The 24,462-nt window shown below is 42.6% G+C and overlaps 1 protein-coding gene and 1 non-coding gene across 3 annotated transcripts in view; both read right to left on the minus strand.

Moving 5' to 3' along the window:
- Positions 1–2,446: 2,446 nt before the first annotated feature.
- ZNF106 (zinc finger protein 106) overlaps positions 2,447–24,462 on the minus strand; it is a 77,571-nt gene continuing 55,555 nt past the window's right edge. For both annotated transcript variants that reach the window (XM_030930423.1, XM_030930422.1), the window contains 9 exons: positions 22,833–22,967; positions 15,391–15,507; positions 11,836–12,027; positions 11,000–11,062; positions 9,479–9,598; positions 8,907–8,978; positions 8,058–8,129; positions 5,116–5,262; positions 2,447–4,669 (listed from right to left, as the gene is read on the minus strand). In XM_030930423.1, the coding sequence (XP_030786283.1) occupies positions 4,613–4,669; positions 5,116–5,262; positions 8,058–8,129; positions 8,907–8,978; positions 9,479–9,598; positions 11,000–11,062; positions 11,836–12,027; positions 15,391–15,507; positions 22,833–22,967 (975 nt within the window). In that variant the 3' untranslated portion in view covers positions 2,447–4,612. The remainder of the gene's footprint in view (positions 4,670–5,115; positions 5,263–8,057; positions 8,130–8,906; positions 8,979–9,478; positions 9,599–10,999; positions 11,063–11,835; positions 12,028–15,390; positions 15,508–22,832; positions 22,968–24,462) is intronic.
- On the minus strand, positions 14,964–15,070 carry LOC115897766. Its single transcript, XR_004057562.1, has one exon. It is a non-coding gene; the product is annotated as a U6 spliceosomal RNA (small nuclear RNA).

The following is a 24,462-nucleotide window of genomic DNA, read 5'->3' on the forward strand; positions in this document are numbered from 1 at the left end:
CTGGAGCAGCTCTAGGGCATATATTTCTCTTAAATAGGAGAAAGATTTTCAACAGCTTTTCCTCCTTGACACGCTCCTCTCCCAGTTTATTTGGGTCACTACCTTGAGTTTAGAGTGAATCTGGGAAATTCAGTCACCAGGTAACCCAGCAAGGCTGTACACTGGGGCTTGGAGGTGAGGTTAGAGGTTCCTGTCTAACACAGTAGGTCTGTTTCCATGAGGAGCTCACATCCACTTGCATAGGGAACTCAGTCTATCCCAAATCACCTCCACCACAACTTCCATTCCCGTCTGTGGGACCGCTTCTCTTAAACCCGAGGAACCTGATGATTTGAGGGCAGGGATAAAACCATTATTTTATAAATGTGGCAGGTATGGCCTTCATAATTCTAGAAGCTCCCGTTTAGGTAACAGAAACAAAATTGAGAAGTAAGCATAAACTGCAGTTATTTGAGCAAACCACAGCATATGTGCTGTTCAAATCCCGCTTTACAATATACTTCAATCTCACCTCCAATGAATTCTCTTCCATAAAATACACCATTCCACTAAGTATATACCTACTCCCACCAAGTCATCCACATGCCTCATCACTAAAGTTGTCCATTGTATACTCTACCAGAAAAAAGACAAAATAAAACCTGTGGCAAGCAAATAATCACTTAAACAGTAATAATATTGCCTCTAAATTAAAGGTAAGTCAGGAGCTGAACACTCAACTGTTAACTCTTCTGGGGAAGAAAAAAATTCTTCCCACAAAAGCAGGAGTGCAGTAGTAAGTAATGACTTTCTCTCAAATTCAAGTAACATCAGGTCAAGATAACCTTTGCTGTTAGAGTTTTGTTTGCATTGTGTGGAATTGCTTTCTAAACTGAGTAGAGAGGTATGCCAAAATTATTATTATTATTATTTTTTTTTTTTGAGACGGAGTCTCGCTCTGTCACCCAAGCTGGAGTGCACTGGCCAGATCTCAGCTCACTGCAAGCTAGGCCTCCCGGGTTTACGCCATTCTCCTGCCTCAGCCTCCCGAGTAGCTGGGACTACAGGCACCCGCCACCTCGCCCGGCTAGTTTTTTGTTATTTTTTAGTAGAGACGGGGTTTCACCGTGTTAGCCAGGATGGTCTCGATCTCCTGACCTTGTGATCCGCCCGCCTCGGCCTCCCAAAGTGCTGGGATTACAGGCTTGAGCCACCGCGCCCGGCCGCCAAAATTATTTTTAACCTAATTAAAAACTTTCACATAAAACTTGAAGTGACTGATACTTCATCAGAACAAACTGCCATTTTAACACTAGCATAGGTACACAAAAGGATTTATACTATGGTTTTCTTGGCTTTAAGCCATTAGAAGTAGGCAAAAGCAACCAAGAATAACATTCTAAAAGTGGCTCCAACTACTTTAAAGACATGAGTCAGTTTTTGTCAGGTCACTTAATGGTTTTCTTCCTTCACAAAGCTACTAAATGCCAGAGTTAACAAAGATCCCTGAGCCACAGCTCTTCTCTGAGGGGAAGCAGGGTTATAATCAGTCACGACATTGTGGAAGACATTAAAAAAAGAAGGCAAAGTTCTGCATAATTTTCAAGACACTTGTAAGTAGTAACACAAAACCATAAGCAGCCAAAATGCTTATGGTCCCTTTATTTCTTAAAGAGGGCTAGAACGGTTCATTTTGGGTAATACGCTAATCTGGTGTTAAAAGAATTTCACGTGTTCTTGAAACAAAGGCATTATTACTGCCACTGCTTCAAAAAAAGCCTTCGTGAAATGAAGAAAACTATGACAAGTCCAGGTTCCCACGCGTACACATGCACACAAAGGAACCTGCGCACTTGCACACACACAGGCAGATACAGGCACACGGTTCCACCAAAGCGAAGTCCAAATCGGAGTTCTTACTGATTCTACCTGTCTGGAATACTCTCAGGAGTTCCCCACAACTGCCCAACACCTCACCTAGCCTCTTCCTGCTGCACAAAGGCTCCTCCACTCTCATCTTTTCGACACATCCTCAGGCAGGGCAGAAGGGCACTATGCTGCAGAGCATTCGAGGCTCTCAGCACACAGCCAGCATGAAAATGCCGCTTCACTACAGCCCAGAGAAAAGGGCCAGGTTTAGTCATCGATCCAAATGCATCTTCCTGGGAAACGACCCTTCCCAAACACACAGAACAGCTTGGCTTCTCTGGATATCCTTCTAGGAAACAGGGGTGAGAGGTGGGAAAAGCTTCTTCATCTCATACAGAAACAGCACGAATATTTAACACATTTTTTGCAACAAGATCTTCTCTGTTCTCCATTAAGCATCACATAAATCTCACTAGTGTGGTTAACAAAATGGCTTTCCCTAAGGACAGAAGTCAAGAGCTTGTGGGGGCATTTATTATCTAGTACTAGGCCATTCATTATCTCCTAGATTAACCTTTTTTTTTTTTTTTTTTCAAGTGGAGTTTCACTCTGTTGCCCAGGCTGGAGTGCAGTGGTAGGATTTTGGCTCACTGCAACTTCTACCTCCCGGGTTCAAGTGATTCTCCTGTCTCAGCCTCCCAAGTAGCTGAGACTACAGGCACACGCCACCACACCCAGCTAATTTTTGTATTTTTAGTGGAGACGGGGTTTCACCATGTTGGCCAGGCTGGTCTCAAACGCCTGACCTTGAGTGATCCACCCACCTCGGCCTCCCAAAGTGCTGGGATTACAGGCATGAACCACCAAGCCCAGCCTTCTAGATTAATTCTTAACATTTTTTGGACCAACTAAGAACCACTGGAGCCTTTCCTGGAAAAAAGAACACATACTCAGTCTCACACACAATTTCTGGGGGTTCACAGACCCTCTTGAAGCCTATCCATGAACCCCCTGGTGAAGTCCTCCTGCCCGATAGCCTGAGGGAAGACATGTGAGTAGATGTGTGTGCACTAATAGGGGCAAAGACAGACCTGGATGCTCTGTAATCCCAGAGAGCATGTCCCAAAGCTTGGTATGTGGCCCTGGGCTCCTCCCCCTTATTTTCTCTCTCTGAAGAAGCTTTCTGAGGTTTTTTTTTTTTTTTTTTTTTTTTTGAGATGGAGTCTCACTCTGTCACCCAGGCTGGAGTGCAGTGGCGCAATCTCGGCTCACTACAATCTCCGCCTCCCGGGTTCAAGCGATTCTCCTGCCTCAGCCTCCTGAGCAGCTGGGATTACAAGTGCACACCACCATGCCCAGCTAATTTTGTATTTTCAGTAGAGATGGGGTTTTGCCATGTTGTCCAGGCTGGTCTCCAACTCCTAACCTCAGGCAATCTGCCTGCCTGGGCCTCCCAAAGTGCTGGGATTACAGGCATGAGCCACCACGCCTGGCCACTTTCTGAGTTTTGAGGATCCAGAAACAAAAGGCTGGAAAGCAACACTTCTACAGGTTTACTGATGAGTCTGGAGAAAATCCAAAAACAAAGCCCCACTCAGGGTTTGTGAATTTGGCTGTTCTCAGTGGCCAGGCAGAGTCTCTGCTCCACTCTTCTTTCCCACCTAGCAGGGAAGTGAAGGCAAAGAACTGTCTCAGAAACAAGTCTCTAGGAAGTCTGCTTGAGGTCCTAAAAACCGTATTCAGATGCTTTATTCTAACCCCTTCTCCCCCACCATCTTGGGTGCTGCAGAGGGGTGGAAAACACCATGAGCCCGGAGGAATACTGGATGGCTGCCATCAGTCTAGGCACAGCCGTACAGTGGGAGAGATGGAGGCTGGCAACTGAACAAACCAAAAGGGTTCAAACCGACATTAGGCTTGCAGGGTCAGACGCTAGAAAGGAAGATAAAGGTACACCTCCAGCTGCAACAGCCTGATAGGATCTGTGGCAGGTAGTGCCCAGTTCAACAGCAAACGTAAAGGTAGACATTAGATCTACGCACTGCCTCACACTGAGCTTTCTGTCCACATTTACAGAGGTTTACTAGGAAGTGGTGTTGTAAGGACTTGTCACTATGTGATTTGCTTTCTGAATTCCTAAAATATAGTCAGCAGAGCAGCCGCTGTTTGTCAAAAATCTACTGTGTCCTTTAGCACTTAAAGCAAGCTCTGTCCATCTATGAAGCAAGAAAACAGGGACACACACTGCACATAACTGTTAAGAAAGAAAACTATTTGCTTCCAATTTAAATACCCAGCTATTACAAATGGAGAAATTAAAACTGATCCCAAAAGTCTAGCACTTAAACAAATTTGTACTTAAAAGCCTGACTATAGGTTTAAACCACCATAAGAACATAAACTAAACATTGCAAACTGAAGTCAATAAAATATACATATGATTAGGGTCAAACTGGGTAACCAATTAGGATCTGTATCTTTAGTAAACATCTGGAGAACGCAAGTAGCATAAATCACTGTATGCCATGCTGTCCCAGAGGAGTGTGGTTCCCTAACATCTGTCTACATCTATTTAAAACCTCCAGCAAGAACTTAAAGAGTAATCTATCATCCCATAGAGCTGCCCAGACTCATGCTAGGGGCCTGGCTAGTAACCACTTTCTCCTTCCTGGCTTCACCAAGGAAGGGAAGAGAGTGGCCTGTGTGGGGGGCTGATGTGAAAATAGTTCAACCAATGACTTCCCAACGTGGGAGGCAAACAACTTCATGAATCGATTTTGCTGTCATCTTCAGCGTGTCGTTCAATATGTCCTGCAGCATCCTAGGAATGAAGGGAAAAGGACCCATGAGAGAGAAGTTGATAGTAAGACAGGAGAAAGTCAAAGCCAAGGAAAGCCACGTGGGTCCATTCCACCTAGGATCCAGAGGGGAAAGGCAGTCAGGAGCCAGCACTTCGCTAACTTACATGAAAGCGTGTACTTAAAGGTGAGCTGTTGTCTCAGCACAAGAGCACTGTAATAAATCTCCAGGTTCAGTTACTGGATTTGAAACATCTGAAAACATTCTCTAGGCCCTTTCTCAAAAATGACCTAATTCTTCATTTGAAACTTCATTAAGCTACCCCCCAAATCTCTGCATCATAAAAAGAAAAACTGTAGGCGCTCCCTATATATGGCAATTCTCAATAATAAAACAAAAAAGGTTTGCTAGCCCCTGCTCTGAGCAGTCTACTGAATCCCAGGCGAACCTCAAGTCCCACTAATGTACCTGTTTGGATCCTTTCCTAGCAGTGAAGAAAGCATCGCAGTTCTTCCAGCGACATTTCAGAGTCTGGAAGTTGGGATTAGTGTGGTCAGTCAGCAAGTGTTGTTTTAAATGATCTACAACGCCGAATATCAGAGAGCAGCCATGCCACTGGAGAGAAAGAAAACGAGGGGACTCGGTGAAAAAGGGTGCAGTGAACGTGAATGAGAACAGCCCCACTGGATCCCACAGGCACTATGGAAGCAAAAACCCAGCCCTTATTTTAAATTTATTCTTGGCTAGAAAAGACAACAAAGCCAAGGCAACCAAAGTGTCAGCATAACGAGGAGCCCTGAAAAGACTGGAAAAATCTTGTGCTATTTTGATATTTTGAGAGGGCAAAGCACTAACATAGCAATTACGTCTGAAATCAGAAAAAGGTCAGCAAATATTTATGGATAAATCACCATAAAATTCTGTTTAAACTGTATTTTTTATGTTGCCATCATAAAATTGAGTTTCTTTCTTAGTTTATTCAATACAAAAGACAAGTACCTTTCCTATTATACTGAAAGGGCTTTTTTTTTTTTTTTTGAGATGCAGTTTCACTCTTGTCGCCGAGGCTGGAGTGCGGTGGTGCGATCTCGGCTCACTGCAACCTCTGCCCCCCGGATTCTACAGTTCTCCTGCCTCAGCCTCCCGAGTAGCTGGGATTACAGGTGTGCACCACCACGCCCAGTTAATTTTGTGTATATATATATATATAGATATAGATAGATAGATAGATATCTTTTTTTTTTTTTTTTTTAGTAAAGACAGGGTTTCACCATGTTGGTCAGGCTGGTCTCAAACTCCCAACCTCAGGTGATCTGCCCACCTTGGCCTCCCAAAGTGCTGGGATTACAGGCATGAGCCACTGCGCCCGGCCCGAAAGGGCTATTTTTAACAATTCTAAGAACTACTGAATGTAAACGTGAAAATAAAAATGTCTGATAAAGAAAACTACATTTGTGGAAATATTTATTGTAGAATACTGTGTTTGCCAATGGAAGCCTGATTTTACTCACAGCCTTTATCACTTGAATCTCAATCTTACGATTACCTACTTATTTTTTTAAGCTATAATTTTACTTATAAATGTAGCTTAATTTCATGTATTAGAAAGCACAAGCTAGTGTCTTATGCTTCCTAAGTGGTGGCTCAGTGGGATTACAACCTGTAATCCCAGCACTTTGAGAGGCCAAGGTGGGTGGTTCACTTCAGCCCAGGAGTTCGAGACCAGCCTGGGCAACATAGTGAGACCCTGTCCCTACAGAAAAAGAAAGAAAAAATACAGGCTGGGCGCGAGTTCAAGACCAGCCTGGGCCGGGCGCGGTGGCTCAAGCCTGTAATCCCAGCACTTTGGGAGGCCGAGACGGGTGGATCACGAGGTCAGGAGATCGAGACCATCCTGGCTAACCTGGTGAAACCCCGTCTCTATTAAAAAATACAAAAACCTAGCCGGGCGAGGTGGCGGGCGCCTGTAGTCCCAGCTACTCGGGAGGCTGAGGCAGGAGAATGGCGTGAACCCGGGAGGCGGAGCTTGCAGTGAGCTGAGATCCGGCCACTGCACTCCAGCCTGGGCGACAGAGCGAGACTCCGTCTCAAAAAAAAAAAAAAAAAAAAAAAAAAAAGACCAGCCTGGCCAACATGGTGAAACCCTGTCTGTACTAAAAATACAAAAATTAGCTGGGTGTGGTGGCGGGCACCTGTGTTCCCAGCTACTCGGGAGGCTGAGGCAGGAGAATCGCTTGAACCCCGGAGGTGGAGGTTGCAGTGAGCTGAGATCATGCCACTGCATTCCAGCCTGGCAACAGAGAGATTCTGTCTCAAAAAAAAAAAAAAAAGTAATGCAAAGTTAAGTTTCTCCTCTGTCAGTACTACTCCATCTTTCTCTCTATAAAGCCAGAGGTATCTTCCCCATTTCTCTCTATAGATTAACTCTATTTGTGTGCTCTGGATCCTGTCATTCAGTAGTGCCTCCTTATCCATGGTTTTACTTTCTGAGGTTTTAGTTACCTGTGGTTAACTGATCTTCAAAAATATTAATTGGAAAATTCCCAAAATAAACAATTCTTGAGTTTTAAATTACACATTATTCTGAGCAGTGTGATGAAATCTCCTGCCATCCCACTGCATCTCACCCAGATGTGAATTGTCCCTTTGTCCAACATATCTATACTATATTGGCTACCTCCTGTTAGTCACTTAGCCCTCTTGATTACCACATCAAAAAAAGATAGACCATATGCCCCTTGGATAAAGAGGAACTGTACTAGATTTTGCTTGCCTTCACTGAGAAAATTAAAAAGCAAAGATAGTAATGTGTAGAGAGCTGAAAAGTCACTAGGCTGTGGACAAGTGTAAAGTCGGATTTTAAAGTGGAGAGTGTCAAGTTCATGCCATCAATGCTGAAAAGCATCTTAGGGTTTTAGGGAAAAGCTACCATTGTTAGAACTGATGAAAAAAAATTAAGGCTTATAAGAAATAGTGTGAAAATTTTAAGGGTTAATCATCAGCCCTCACCCCAAAATAAAAATCACACAATTCAGCCTGATGAACTAAGGTTTGGAACTTACAAGACCTTAGACTTTTTTTATTTGCCTATTCCTCAAAAACCAATGAGGACACAAACCAAACCATTAATACTAGTAATCTCTGATGAGCGGGAGTACAGGGGGCAGTGCCATTACCAAAATAAGCACTTCCACTTTTTATTTCATATATTGCTGTACTGTTGCTTTCTAAGCATGTATTGATTTTATAATAAACAAACAACCACCTAGGAGACAGCCTGCAATCTACGGTGTAAGGCATAAAGTAGATGCTAAAATATAGAAATGCTACACTGATGATAGTGAAGATCAATTAGCCTAGGGTGAAGCAACCTCTCCCAGTCCAGTGACAAGAAGAGTTTCACTCCTTACCCAACAGCGGTAATTCTGCATCAGATTAAGCCTCACGGCCTGAATACTGCCATCATAACAGCCAGTGTAAATCTGGAGAAAGACAGGTTTATAGTGTCAGACCAAAATACATACAAACTACAAAACACCCTCAAAACAGGTCACAAGCTCCCTGAAGCAGCTACAAGAAAACAAACACCTAAATGAAAACCAGCTCCAGAGCAGTAGAATGGGAAGGTAGTTTCCAGGTCTTCCAGTCCAGGTCTTTTGCAGCTGTGCTCCTTAGCAAGCCACTCGGGACCAGGGCAGAGAGGAGTGGCAGGGCTCAGAGGCACCCACTTGGCCTTTCTACTTTAACTGGGGTAGCCCTGGTTTCTATCGGGTGCTCATTAGGCACCTGTATTTCACTGGAAAAGAAAGGATTCTACCACTCAGAGTCTGAAAAACATCCATTCTGGTTCAACTCCGTAACTTAAAAGTGAAAAAAAAAAGGCTTAGCAGGGTTATGTGAGTTGGTTTCTACTTTTAGATCTGCTGTAACCATGCCACACTGGCCAAATCTCCTGACTCCATTCCAGTGTTCTATTCAGATCATGTCTCTGGAAAAGGCACCACTCAATTTTTTGAAGCATCTTAAATTTACCTTCTATTTAACTGTAGTTGATACTACCATTTTTATTGTAATAATTTTGGCTGTTAATAGACAATGGAATATTCAACACTGTCCCCTGGTTACTTCCCTATTATGCCAAGAGATGGGAAGGTACTTAACAATGAGGCATATCAGCAGATGTCACTTTTGGAAGTGACAAGAATTTTTTTAGCAAACACATTCAAAAGCAAATATCTGACATGACAAATACCACTTACCATGCTTTTATGGATGGTCATACACATAATCATGTCTTTGTGTCCTCCATAAACTTGTAATCGATCATGAGACTTAGGCAGAAGAAAAAAAAAAGGAAGAATTAAAGTTATTTATATACCTTGCGTTTAATAAGTACAGTCCCTAAAGGCCTTTGGCAGGTATAAAACCACACCTGAGGCGCTAAGTGGAAGCACTAGTAGCATTCTAACAGAAATATAATCTAACGACAATTTTTCTTTCACATTCTACTATACAAGGAGGGAGCTGGTAATTAGAAGTAATAAAATCAATTTTGTTAGAATCAGAGTTTCAAACTTGAAATTGCACACAAGAACTATAAATTAACTAGAACTAGAAATTAAGTTTTGACACCCATGACCCAGATCAAGTGTCTCAGAGCAGTTTCTGAAAGTTGTAGTCCACAGGCCAGCTACTTCATAATTATCTAGAAAGCTCGTGAAAATGCAGATTCCTGGGTTCCATCCCACCTTACTGTATCAAAAATCAACACTCAACTCAAAATGACAATCTCCCCAAATCATTCAAGCAAAATACTGAATCTAAATTCTACCTGTAATTCATAGACACGAACAAATTTATCCAGGCAAGCAGTCACCATCACTTTTCCTAGGATATTCACCACAGTCACTGCGTGATTGTGACCTTTATAGATCCGCACGAGCTCACCAGTCTGTGTCAGAAGAGAAGTAAGAGTCACCAGACTGACTTTTGAGACTCCTTCCTGGTTATAATTCTATAATTCTAAGAGGCATAATTCTGAGGATATTGTACACATACAATTAATACAATTAATAGTGTTAATTAACTGTACAAATAGTATTAATAGTATTAACTTTAATAGAAGTATTCCACAATCATTTATTACATATACAAAATATATGGATTGTATCCTGATGGAAAGACTCTAATGTCATGGAAAGAAAGTGGCCAAAACTCTATCTGTATTTATAGCTTTCCAAGTACTTTTACTTTTTTCATTTCACTGGATCTAGACCACAAGTCTATCAGTTGGGAATTATTACTCTGAGGTTACAAACCAGGAACTGAGCTTCAAATTATTATTCTGAGGTTATAGACCAGGAATGTAGCTGCCTCTACGACCTGAGAACACTCTCTCAGCTGTTTCTGTTGTTCATTTTTTTAAGAGACAGGGTCTCACAGGCTGGGTGCAGTCTATAATTCCAACACTTTGGGAGGCCGAGGTGGGCAGATCACTTGAGCTCAGGAGTTCAAGACCAGCCTGGGCAAGTGACCCCATCTCTACAAAAAAAATATGAAAAAATTAGCCAGGCATGGAGGCTCACACCATTAGTCCCAGCTACTTGGGGGGCTGAGGTGGGAGGATCCCTTGAGCCTAGGAGGTTGAGGCTGCAGTGAGTCAAGATCACACCACTGCACTCCAGCCTGGGTGATAAAGTGAGATCCCCATCTCAAAAAAAAAAAAAAAAAAAGATAAAAAGAAAAAGAAATGGGGTCTCACTTGGTCACCCAGGCTGGAGTGCGGTGATGCGATCATACCTCACTGCAGCCTTGAACTCCTGGGCCCAAACAATCCTACCACCTCAGCCTCCTGAGTAGCTAGAATTACAGGACGCACTGCCATGCCCAGCTTATTAAAAAAATTTTTTTAAGAGACAGGGCCACTATTTTGCCTAGGCTGGTCTCAAACTCCTGGCCTCAAGTGATCCTCCCACCTCAGCCTTCTGAGTAGCTGGCATTACCGGTGACAGCCATTGGGCCCAGCTCTCAGCTGTTTTTACTAGTTCTATTTTAACTACATATCATACCCACTTTCAGAAAGCCTCAGCTGCTCCGTTTATTTCAAGTTTAAATGAGGCATTCAAACTAAACCTTACATAAACTTTGAGTCTGTCTGTCCACCATTAAAAACGTTGATGAGGTAGAATTTCTAGGTTACATAGTATTATCCAAGAGCACATGCATAGGGATGATGACAAATTCCTTCGGTGGATAAAGGGCTTAATTTAAATTGCAAGAGGTTTAAGAAAACCATCAAGCTTTAACGATTATTTTATTCAAGGTTTCTTTACACAACACCAACATAGCTTACATGAATGTTGTGGGCATGGACTGACTGATCACTGGAGCCACTGAACACGAGATCATTCACCACCTTAAAGAAAAAAATTCAACATGTCAGATTCTGTATACGGTTCTCAATTTTCTCTACAACTTGTAATACACATTGGCAAATTCTAATTTCCATCCTATTTTGAGATGAGCACAATGAACTAGGTATAAAAGTTTCTCAGACAAATTTTCTTAGCTGAAACCTATGCCCCCTACCAAGCATGCTAATTAACTGATAATGTATTATTAGGTTTGTTACCTTTCCACAATGACTATGAAGCAGCCTAGAAAGGCATTCGAGTATACCCACTCTATAACAAAATACACTCATTGCTTCTCAAATGAAAGTGCATCACTTGGTGATGTTGGTGTGAAGAAAAGGTTTGCAATCTCCTCGCTCTTTCTGAGGTGGTGTTTCTAAATGATGCGTGAGATAACATGGGAAATGCCATTTAAAATCCTTCTCTGTTTCGTTTTGCTTTGCTTGAGTCAAGGTCTCACTGTGCTGCCCGCGCTGGAGTATAGTGGCACAGTCATGGCTCACTGAAGCCTTGATCTTCTGTGCTCAAGTGATCCTCCCACCTCAGCCTCGTGAGTAGTACAGGTGCACACCACAACATCTCACTAATTTTTGTATTTTTTTGGAGAGATGGAGTTTTGCCATGCTGCCCTGGCTGGTCTAGAACTTCTGAGCTCAAGTGATCCCCCTGCCTCGCCCTCCCAAAGTGCTGGGACTACAGACGAGAGCCACCCTGCCTGGCCTCAAAACCCTTCTATTTGTGCCAGACAACTCCTATTCTCTTGCACTGTACTTGCCTTCATGCAAAGAATGGTTTTGCTATGGCCCTCCAGAGTTCTGAGGAGCAGTCCATTCCGGGCATCGCGTACACTAATGGTGCAGTCATAAGAGCCCACGACCAGCAGTTTTCGGGCACCTTCCTGAGCTGTGGCAAGACAGCTGACTGCCCGGGGGCCATGGCATTCAAAGATCTCAAGTCGCTTGTTGTTCTGGAAAATAAGCTGAGATTAGAGCTAAAAACAACTTAGCTGGAAAACTCCAAAACGAACTAACCAAAATCATTACCTTGGTACAAACGCTCATTTCTGTCACCTGTACTCAAATTTTCATACCCACTCTGCAGCCTTCATGTATCCATCTCTGCTATTTCCCACTCCAACCCTCTTTGCTGAACCTCCCCTATCCCCTGATCTGAGGAGGGCAAACTCTTACATTATAAACTCCTTTATAATTTCAACCCACACCATCCCCATCCTAATTAGAAACTGGTTCTCTTTTTATGCTCTCTTTTACCACCTGTAAGTTAGTAACAATGAAAGGTGAACCTTTTTTTTTCAAACTCTAGTGCATTTTCCCTGTCACAGACCCAGGAACTATTTCTGTCATCCAAAATTTAGGCCATCTATGTGTCATGCTGTTTCCAATAATCTCTACTTAGAATTACCTTCCTAGGCAATTTCAGTAAGTCTCAGATTCTCCACTTTTTTTTTTTTTTTTTTTTGAGACAGAGTCTCGCTCTGTCGCCCAGGCTGGAATGCAGTGGCGCCAGCTCAGCTCACTGCAACCTCCGCCTCCTGGGTTCAAGTGATTCTCCTGTCTCAGCCTCCCGAGTAGCTGGGATTACAGGTGCCCGCCACCACACCTGGCTAGCTTTTATATTTTTGTAAAGACAGGGTTTCACCATATTGGACAGGATGGTCTTGAATTCTTAACCTCAGGTGATCCGCCCACCTCAGCCTCCCAAAGTGCTGGGATTACAGGCGTGAGCCATCATGCCTGGCCTAAATTCTCCTTATTATGATGTTCTTTTGGCACCTGGCTCCATGTCATCTCTGTCATCATTTAGTAGACTATAGAAGCCTAATTATACCAGAGTGACAGGGTCACATCCTGAATCCCAAAACATTCTTTTATCTCAGATTTCAGACTTCTTTCCTTCATCCCCCAACCAACCCTGTTCATTAAATCTCCCAATTCCACAAAAGTTCTTTAGGTGCATGCCTGGAATAAGGCTTCTAAAAACTAAGTAGCTGATCATTGCTCAGATAGGCTCAATATAGGCTGGGAGCCTATATTGCTGAGCAATGATTTCAGCCGTCTTGAAGTGCTAGGGAGACAGACTGAATGGGGAGGTCAGGACCCAAAGGTAGACCAGCCATGGTAAACAGTCCTGGTTTTCTGTTGTGACTCCAGAAGCACTATATTCTAAGAGTATGGACAAACTAGGAAAAAGCCCAGCTCTCATTTTCAAAATTCGCATCTATGCAGAGATTCTCAAATGTCTGTCTCTAGGACCATCTTCTCCAGGGCTTTTCAACCCTTTAAAGAACTTCTCCATTTGAATTTCTTGTCATCATCTCATCATTTTGCCTCAAGACTGTCTTGCTCCTTACTTCTGTCTACTACTTAAAAAAAAAAAAGAGAGAGACAGGGTCTCACTCTGTCACCCAGGCTTCAGTACAGTGGTGTGATTATAGCTCACTGCAGCCTTGAAGTCCTGGCCCAAGCAATCCTCCTGCCTCAGCTTCCTGAGTAGCTGGGACTACAGGCGTGTGCCACCATACTTAGCTTTTTTCTTTTTTTTTTTTTTTTTTTTTTTGAGACGGAGTCTCGCTCTGTCACCCAAGCTGGAGTGCACTGGCCAGATCTCAGCTCACTGCAAGCTCCGCCTCCCGGGTTCACGCCATTCTCCTGCCTCAGCCTCCCGAGTAGCTAGGACTACAGGCGCCCGCCACCTCGCCCGGCTAGTTTTTTTGTATTTTTTAGTAGAGACAGGGTTTCACCGTGTTAGCCAGGATGGTCTCGATCTCCTGACCTTGTGATCCGCCCGCCTCGGCCTCCCAAAGTGCTGGGATTACAGGCTTGAGCCACCGCGCCCGGCCTCTTTTTTTTTTAGTTAAAAAATATATATATATATATTTTTTTGAGAAACAGGAGTCTTGCTTTGTTGCTCAGGCTGGTCTCGAACTTCTGGGCTCAAGCAATCCTCCTACCTCAGTCTCCCAAAGTGCTGGGATTATATGCATGAGCCACCATATCCAGCCACTTCTGTCCACTTCTGATAATCTCACAAAAGAGAAATTAGGTAATTATCACATTTTAGCCTTTAAAATATTTTAAATTTACTTTCCTCTACATTTCTATTGCCCTAATCCAATTTAATCAGACTTAGAACTTGTCTGCATCTAGAATGCAAAAATCTTCACTAATTGCCCTTCTATGATGTATCATATCAAATACACCAAATCACTTGGCACTTGATTATATACACACTAGATTCTAACTTGATTTTTAAGTTTCCTGTAGGCAGAAACCGTGACATATTTTAATGCACATCTTCTGTTAGTTCCAGCTAGCATGTAGCCTATGAATGACACTGTACTAGTACCATTCTAACACATGGTTACAAGATGACCAGGGGATATGGTGCCACAATTAATTAGCAATCAAACCTATCAAGTCTACCTCTTAGATTATATCTTTCCTCCATTCCCTTCTCTTCATCCTGTTTAACCTTTTTCATGTCAGCTTCCACTACAAAGCCTCCTAAATGGTCTCCCTGCCTTTGCTAATACCAATCTTTCCCAATCTTATCAACTCCAGTGACTTTTCCTGAAACATAATGGGATCATGTTTCTCATACTTTAAAGCCTGTAAGATGAAGTCCAACTACCTTATCAAAGCACACAGGGCCATCAAAAACTAAACCTTATCCTGGGGCCTAGCACATAACAGATGTTCAATAAAAGCTAGGTCAACAAATGAATTTATCTCTGGGTTAGGAAAGAATGAAGCCATTCGGGCATTATAGCAAACCTCTCAGTTCGCCTCACAGATGGACCGCCCTCATGAAACCCTAAACCAGTGGCAAACCACACCAATGTCATACTCAATAGAATTTAAGTTCATTTTTCTTCATTTATTTTTTAATATGGAATGCTTCATGAATTTGCGTGTCATCCTTGCGCAGGGGCCATGCTAATCTTCTCTGTATCATTCCAAATTTAGTGTATGTGCTGTCGAAGTGAGCACTTAAGTTCATTTTTTATGATGTCATTCTTAAACTGAGACAGACTAGTTTAATCCATGACTCATTATTTGGCCCCAAATCTTCAGGCTTGGTTTAATTTAGTGGAGTTACATTTTGGACCTGGCACATTTGAGTAGAAGCAGAGAGAATGGAGGATCTTGTTTCACTTACATCAGAAGATAACTGTGTTTGAGTAGCGGCTGATTCTGCTGCTTCCCCACAGAAGAAAACAGGAAAACCCCTGCCTGGTACTTCTTCCCACACAAGCTCACACTATTTGCAAGTAGCATGGGAAGCAAGCCTTTTCTCCCCAACCACTAACCTTTATGTTGAAGGTGACCACAGTGCCATTTGCCAGTCCCGCATAGAGGATTCGCCACCTACTGTGCAGGCAGAGGACTCGGTCTTCCAGCTGTAACTGCTCCACACACTCTCGGCTCTGATAAAAGCACATAACCTTGAATCAGCAGAGGGTACTGGCAAATGAGATGTCAAAAACAGTTCCTCCAGAAGCAGACTTTAAAATGACTCTTACGTGGAAGAAAATGTGACATCCTCTATTTTGTAGGGGACTATCTTAGATCTGTTTTTCCTTTGAAATATGAGGCCAAAGACTCCCAAGCTGTAGGTAATGTGAAAATAAAACATAAATTCTAGTAATGTTACCTACATTTCTAACTTAGAACGCAGAGATTTTTCAAGGGGCACTATGAGTTGGGTCTTAGCCTCTTAAATTAAGAGGCCAAATATAAAAGACAAAGCTGTATTTTGACATCTAAAGAGAAAATCAGGATTATAGTTACATATTTGATAAATGCACTAATCAAATATGTGGTTTTCTGCAACTTACTCTCTATTTCAATAGCTCCCAAATGCCTCCTTCAAACTGGTGCCGGGTTAGCTGGGCTAAATTACTCAAGAAGCTTTTAAAATATATAGAACCCAAGCTCCAACCCCATCCCTGAGACTCTTAATTCAGTGGGCTCTAGAATCTGTGCTGTAAAAAATTTCCCTAGTAATTCAGATGTACATGCAGGTTTAATGCCCACTGTTTGATCTGACCTTCAAAAAACGATTTCTACCAGTTTCCTCCAACTAGATTATACTAGCAAATCTCTTTACCTAGAACCCAGAATTGGCCAGGACATAGTACATTCAAAATTTATTGTTGAGGCCAGGCACGGTTGGGATTACGCCTGTAATCCCAACACTTTGGGAATCCCAGGTGGGTGAATCATGAGGTCAGGAGATCGAGACCATCCTGGCTAACATGGTGAAACCCTGTCTCTACTAAAAATCCGAAAATTAGCTAGGCATGGTGGCGCACGCCTGTAGTCCCAGCTACTCGGGAGACTGAGGCAGGAGAACCGCTTGAACTCGGGAGGTGGAGGTTACAGTGAGCCGAGATCACACCACCACACTCCAGCCTGGGCCACAGAGCAAGACTCTGTCTCAAACAAACAAACAAACAAACAAACAAAAACTTATTGTTGAAGGCTACTAAAGACCCAGGTGTAGCTTTTTAAGTGGGCTTGGCACTAGATGTTAAAATCAAGATGGTTATAATTGGGTAGGGTGGGACAAGCTGTGGGTAGGATGAGAAAAGCTGTGGGTTGTCAAACCCGTTGATCTCCTCTCCCAGCCTTCTTTCATACCTAAAAGAGTCAGTCACTTAAATTATTCAATTTCTCCCCTGAAAAAATTACAAACATAAGTGCCATATACGAAATTGTAAGATATAGCAAAAGACAGTGAATATGTCTAAATATTAAGATTCATGTTGCTTCCGGTTAATCCATATGAGATCTTTTGTAACTTTATAGGGGAAATTGAACATTACATAGTAATAAAAAAAGAACAAACTATTGGCACATATACCAATACAGATGAATTTTCAAACATCATGGTGAGCTAAACGCTAGACATTAAAGAATACATGTGGTATAGTTATACTGACATGACAGCTAAGCACAGACAAAAGTCATCCATGACAGTAGTCAAAATAGTGATTAGCTTTAGAAGGTTATGCCCAGGGAGGCATTTGAGGGAAGCTTCAGGGCTATGAAATGGTCTATGTTTTGATCTTTGTGGTAGTTATACAAACAAATATCTGCTTTTCTGCAAGCTGTATACTTAAAATCTGTGTGCTTTACTGTATGAAGTTATGTCTCGATGTCAAATAATGGTTACAAAATCTTTTTCACTAGTGTACAGTCCTGCTATGCCAAACACTACACATTAGAACCCTTAATACTGAGAAGCTTTTTAAAAAATTTTTTGCTAATATTATGAGTAAAAACGGTATTCCTTGTACTTCGGTTTTAATTTGCATTTATTTGCAAGACTGTATTTCTTTCAGTTATTTGTATTTCTTAAGAGACTTGCTTGCTTTTTGTCAATGTATTTATTTCTTTGTTTTTTGAAAGACAAGGTCTCCCTCTGTCTCCTGGCTAGAGTGCAGTGGCGTGATTACTGCTCACTGCAGCCTTGACCTCCGAGGCTCAAGGAATCCTCCCACCGCAGCCTCCTGAGTAGCTGGAACTGCAGGCGTGGGCCATCACGCACGCCTAGTTAATTTTTAAATTTTTTTTTGGAGAGATGCGGTCTCGCCATGCTGCCTAGGCTGTTCTTGAACTCCTGGGCTCAAGCGATCCTCCCGACTTGGCCTCCTAAAGTGTTGGGATTACAGGCATGAACCACAGCACCTGGCTGTAGGAATTTAAAGGTGTAAGCCCCTTACAACATATACCAAACCTATGTTTGTCCTATCTTAAGTTACAGCTTTTCCCCCCATTTTTATATAAGACTATTTCTTGCCAAAATATGCTTACAATTTTTTTTTCACAAGTTTGTATAATTTTTTACAGGTTTGTACAAGTTGCCTAGCTAGGCTTGAACTCCTGGCCTCAAAGGATCCTCCTACCGCAACCTCCCAAGACACTGGGATTACAGACATGAGCCACCGTGCCCAGCCTCTTGTTGTAGTTTCTTGAATTTTAAAGCTTTCTTCTTTTCTAATAGAAGCAATTAAAAATACAGATTTCCCTTTCAGCAATGCTTTAGCTGCATCCTACAAATGATATGTTGCATTTTCATTTAGTTAGATATTTTCTAATTTTCCTTGTGATTCCTTCTTTGAACCACAATAATTTAGAAGTATGTTATTTTCAGCTCCCTATATTTGGGGATTTCCAAGATTTCTGTTACTGCTTTCTAATAAATGTCACTGTGGTTAGAGAATATACTCCATATGATTTTGGTGCTTTTAAATTGATTGAGACTTATTGAATAGCCCAGTATGAGGTCCTGGTGAATGTCTATGTGCGCATTCTTGAAAGAAATGTATATTCTGCAATTTTGAGTGGAGTGTTCTATAAATGCTAATTGGATCTTATTTGTTAATGGTGTTGTACAGTTCTTTTTTTTTTGAAACGAAGTTTTTCTCTGTTGCCCAGGCTGGAGTACAGTGGCGCAATCTCAGCTCACTGCAACCTTCACCTCCCAGGTTCAAGTGATTCTCCTGCCTCAGCCTCCTGAGTAGCTGGGATTATAGGCACGTACCACCAGGCCCGGCTCATTTTTTTGTATTCTTATTTTTATTTATTTTTTGAAACAGAGTCTCATTCTGTTGCCCAGGCTGGAGTGCAGTGGCACAGTCTTGGCTCACTGCAACCTCTGCCTCACAGGTTCAAGCAATTCTCCTGCCTCAGCCTCCCAAGTAGCTGGGACTACAGGCACGAGCACCACACCTGGCTAATTTTTGTATGAGGAGGTTTCAACATGTTGGTCAGGCTGGTCTCAAACTCCTGACCTCAGGTGATATGCCCACCTTGGCCTCCCAAAGTGGTGGAATGAATTACAGGCGTAAGCCACCACACCCAGCCTAATTTTTTTGTATTTTTAGTAGAGACAGGGTTTCACCATGTTGGCTAGGCTGGTCTCGAACTCCTGACCTCAAGTGATCCACTCGCCTCAGCCTCCCAAAGTGCTGGGATGACAGGCCTGAGCCACCGCATCCAGCTGGTGTTGTTCAGTTCTTATATATTCTTGATGGTTTTTATTTAGTAGTCTATCAATTATTGAAAAAGGGTTGTTGATGTCCCCAACTATAATTGTGAATTTGTCTATTTCTCCTTTCAGTTCTATCAGTTACTGTTTCATATATTTTAGAGTTCTGTTATTAGGCACCTGTACTTATAATTGCTATATCTTTCAGCTGTGCTGACTCATCGTTATGGAACGTCCTCCTTTCTCCAGTAGTATTGTCCTTTTCATTATTTAAAGGGATAGTGTCTCGCTCTGTTACCCAGGCTGGAGTGCAGTGGCACTGTCATAGCTCATTATAACCTCAAATTCCTCAGCTCAAATGATCCTCTCACCTCAACCTCCCAAGTAGCTACGACTAGAGGTACATACAACCATGCTTACCTCACTTTTTCATTTTTTGCAGAGATGGGCTCTCACTATGTTACCCAGGCTGCTCTGGAACTTCTGGTCTCAAGCGATCTTCCCACCTCAGCCTTCCAAAGTGGGATGTAGGCATGAGCCACAGTGCTCAGTCACTTGTCTTAAAGTCTACTTGCCCAATATTAACATAACCACTCCAGTTCTGTTACTATTTGGATAGTGTATCTTCTTCCATTCTTATTCTTTTACTTTCAACCCATTTTGTCTTTACATTTAAAGTAGTCTCTTTGGCTGGGCATGGTGGTGCATGCCTGTAATCCCAGCACTGGGAGACCAAAGCAGGGGGCCTGCTTGTGCCCAGGAGCTTCAGACTAGTCTAGGCAACATAGCAAGACCCTGTTTCTAAAAAAAAAAAGAAGGCCGGGTGAGGTGGCTCAAGCCTGTAATCCCAGCACTTTAGGAGGCCGAGACGGGCGGATCACGAGGTCAGGAGATCGAGACCATCCTGGTTAACCTGGTGAAACCCCGTCTCTACTTAAAAAAAAAAAAAAAAAAAAAACTAGCCAGGTGAGGTGGTGGGCGCCTGTAGACCCAGCTACTTGGGAGGCTGAGGCAGGAGAATGGCATGAACCCGGGAGGCGGAGCTTGCAGTGAGCTGAGATCCGGCCACTGCACTCCAGCCTGGGCCACAGAGCGAGACTCCGTCTCAAAAAAAAAAAAAAAAAAATTAATTAGCAAACTGTAGTGACGTGTGCCTGTAATCCCAATTACTCGGGAAGCTGAGGCAGGAGGATCACTTGAACCCAGGAGTTCCAGGCTGCAGCGACTTATAATCACGCCACTGCACTCCAGCCAGGGTGACAGGCCAAGATCGTGTCTCAAAAATAAAAGTGTGTCTCTTGTAGACAACAAAGATTTTGATGTTACTTCTGTATCCAGCCAATTTCTGCCTTTTGATTTTAGTATCAGTTCACTCACATTTAATGTAATTATTAAATACGGGTAAATTTAGGTCTCCAATTTGCTATTTGTTTTCTATTTGTCTCATTTTTATTCCTCTATTTCTCCTTCTACCTTCTCTTGTATTAAGTATATTTTTCGCTTGCCATTTTAATCCCTCAATTGACTTTCTAAGCACAATTTCTTTGTATTATTCTTTTTTTTTTTTTTTTTTGAGAAGGAGTCTTGCTCTGGTGCCCAGGCTGGAGTGCAGTGGCATGATCTTGGTTCACTGCAATCTCTGCCTCCCAGTTCAAGTGATTCTCCAGCCTCAGCCTCCCAAGTAGCTGGGATTACAGGTGTGTACCACCACACCCGACTAATTTTTGTATTTTTAGTAGAGACAGGGTTTCACCAGGTTAGCCAGTCTGGTCTCGAACTCCTGACCCCATGACCCTCTTTGCATTATTAGTTTAGTAATTACTCTAGGGCAGTATTTCTCAAAGTGTGGTCCTCAAACCATCTGCATCAATATCACATAATACCTTATTAGAAGTGTAAATTCTTTTTGTTTGTTTTGGTTAATTTTTATGCTTTTTTGAGGTAGGCTCTTGTTCTGACACCCAGGCTGTAGTGAAGTGACACAATCATAGCTCACTATAACTTTGAACTCCTGGGCTCAAGTGATCCCCCTACCTTAGCCTCCGGAACAGCTAGGACTATAAGTGTGAGCTACCACATCCAGTTCATTTTTATTTTTTTATAGAGACAGGGTCTTGCTATGTTGCCCAGATTGGTCTTGAGCTCCTGGCCTCAAGCAACCCTCCTGCTCTGGTCTTCCAAAGTACTGGGATTACAGATATGAACCATAGTACCTGGCCTAGAAATGTAAATTTGTGAGTCTGACCCCAAGCCTACTGGATCAGAAGCTCTGGGAAGGGTTGCGTGTGGTGGCTCATGCCTGTAATCTCAGCACTTTGGGAGGCCAAGGTGAGAGGATCGCCTGACTCCAGGAGCTCAAAACCAGCCTGAGCAACATGGTGAGACCCTGTCTCTTAAAAATACAAAAAACAAACAAAAAAACACCTCTGGGAGTAGGTACCAGTAATATGTGTTTTAACAAGCTGTCCAGGTCAATGTGATGCACGCTCAAGTTGTAAGCCAGTGCCTCTAGGGATTACATTTTTAAAATTATAACAATCTAGTTCAAATTAGTACTTATTCCCAGTAAAATATAAGAACCTTGTTCTAGCACAGCTCCATCCCCTCCTACTTCTTTTTTTTTTTTTTTTTTTTTTGAGACGGAGTCTCGCTCTGTCGCCGGGGCTGGAGTGCAGTGGCTGGATCTCAGCTCACTGCAAGCTCCGCCTCCCGGGTTTACGCCATTCTCCTGCCTCAGCCTCCCAAGTAGCTGGGACTACAGGCGCCAGCCACCTCGCCCGGCTAGTTTTTTGTATTTTTTAGTAGAGACGGGGGTTTCACCGTGTTAGCCAGGATGGTCTCAATCTCCTGACCTCGTGATCCGCCCGTCTCGGCCTCCCAAAGTGCTGGGATTACAGGCTTGAGCCACTGCGCCCGGCCCCCTCCTACTTCTTTATGTTCCTGTTATCACATATATTCCATCTATGTTATAAACTTAATGATAGCCTTATAAATTCTGCTTCATGTATCTCCATCTTTTAAAGAAATTAAGAACATATTGTATACAATTTTAAACATAATTTTCTCATTTCCTTCAGTGCATTTAAGTTTAAAAAACTCTCAGAGGAGATGTCCATTTCTAATTCTGCAGATTTAAAAAATTTATACATTTTGCTTTTTTTTTTTTTTTTTCTGAGACGGAGTTTCACTCTCGTTGCCAAGGTTGGAGTGCAGTGGCACGACCTCAGCTCACTGCAACCTCTGCCTCCTGGGTTCAAGTGATTCTCCTGCCTCAGCCTCCCAAGTAGCTGGGATTATAGGCATGTGCCACCACACCTGGCTAATTTTGTATTTTTAGTAGAGACGGGGTTTCTCCATGTTGGTCAGGCTGGTCTTGAGCTCCTGACCTCAGGTGCATCCGCCCACCTCGGCCTCCCAAAGTGCTGGGACTACAGGCGTGAGCCACCACACCTGGCCTACATTTTTCTCTTTATTCTATCTAGGATTAATTTTGATACATGATGCGCAAAACATTTGTGGCAAAGACCCAAGGAAGGCATATTAATAGCAGGAAGTGAAAAACTACTGGTGGAGACAGAAATACCGTTTATGTCTAAGTCTCATATCTACCTAAAGCTGCAACAATGTGCTAAACGTGGTTTAGAAGCGAAAAGGAGACGGTGGGTAGAATGAAGCATCTGCCAGTGTCTCCACTCCACACAGTAAATACAAAGCGACTCAATATGAACCACTTTGGATTTCTCTGGACTCACCTACCTTAACATTATAGCAGCGGATGGTATGGTCACTGGAGCCGGTGTAAAGGGCAGCGTTCTTCCCGGATGTCTGAGTGACCAGGAGGCAGTTTACTTTCGAGGTATGGCCCTCAAAGACACCAACACATTTCCGACTCTAAAGTTTAAGCACAGACCAGATTATTACTTATGAGATATAGAAGGATTAGATAATATATTTCCTCAAAAAAAAAAAAAAAGATGCTAAAACATTCAGTTTACTGCTGTATCCTCAGTGTCTAAAACAGCACCTGGTACACAAAAGATGTTCAGTAAATGTATGTTCACCAAATGCCAGCAAACAGTCATAGGCAATGAGGTATCTGAAAGTATATGTTAGTTGAGCCATACCAAAAAATATTTACGGCAATTCACTGTAAGATAGCCAGAATTTTAATTAATGTTTAGGGCAAAGCTTTCTGACATGGACCAAGGACCTAGCAAATCCAAACTGTAGCTAATTACCCACAAAAGATGTGCATTTGATAAGCAGCTTGTGAGAATGCACCATGGTATTCAAAAACATATCAGGTGCTATCACAGGTCTAGTGGTTCTGGTGGTGTTTCTCTTTTTTTCTTTTTCTTTTTTTTTGAGATGGAGTCTCGCTCTGTCACCCAGGCTGGAGTGCAGTGGCGCGATCTCGGCTGACTGCAAGCTCTGCCTCTTAGAATCATGCCATTCTCCTGCCTCAGCCTCCCGAGTAGCTGGGACTATAGGCACCCGCCACCACGCCTGGCTAGTTTTTTGTATTTTTAGTAGAGACGGGGTTTCACCGTGTTAGCCAGGATGGTCTCGATCTCCTGACCTCGTGATCCACCCGTCTCAGCCTCCCAAAGTGCTGGGATTACAGGCGTGAGCCACTGTACCCGGCCTCTGGTATTGTTTCTTACGAGTACATTCCAAATGTTATCTCAGTGCACATACTGAGATCTATTTAGAATGTACATGTATACATACACATACATATTTTGATACCCTGTTCCCCTAGATCTTACACCTATACATCCTGGTAGCATTGCTTCCTTTTTTCAGTCATTCGTGTTAATCCTCATATCATTAAGCTAAAGGAATCTACATACCTGTTGCCTGTAGCAAACACATTTTCGTGGTCTGTCATCTAACTTTTAAATTTTCACTGACTCTAGCAATTTTAAATATTTTCATGGTGTTCATTCAGACAACATCATGTTCCTCAAATTTCTTAAGCTGTCATTGTTCATAATTAGTTTATGAACAGATTCAAATTCAAAACTCAAAAGTTAATTCTTTTGAGAGTAACAAGCATCAGATAATACTAAGTGTGAGGCAGTGTAAAAGTGTTGCTCTCCTTAATAACTCGAACTCTACTTGTAATCAATCACTTGTCAGGGAAAATACCTCCTCCAATACTTCCCCATATTCACTTCATCCCTCCTCTATTATGTAGCTGCTATGCAAGTGACCCCATTACCAACTCCAGTGTTGGGACCTGAACAGTCCAAGACCACTGGTGTAATCCCAACCCTCTTTTGCCACAGGCAAAGGTGATCGTTCAGGAAATAAAACACAGGACCCTTTTGTGCTGGTGGGAGGGAAAAAGAGACCCTAGCGGCTCCTGACATTTACCTTGTGA

Source organism: Rhinopithecus roxellana, chromosome 5, assembly GCF_007565055.1.
Source record: "Rhinopithecus roxellana isolate Shanxi Qingling chromosome 5, ASM756505v1, whole genome shotgun sequence".
Classification (NCBI taxonomy): domain Eukaryota; kingdom Metazoa; phylum Chordata; class Mammalia; order Primates; family Cercopithecidae; genus Rhinopithecus; species Rhinopithecus roxellana.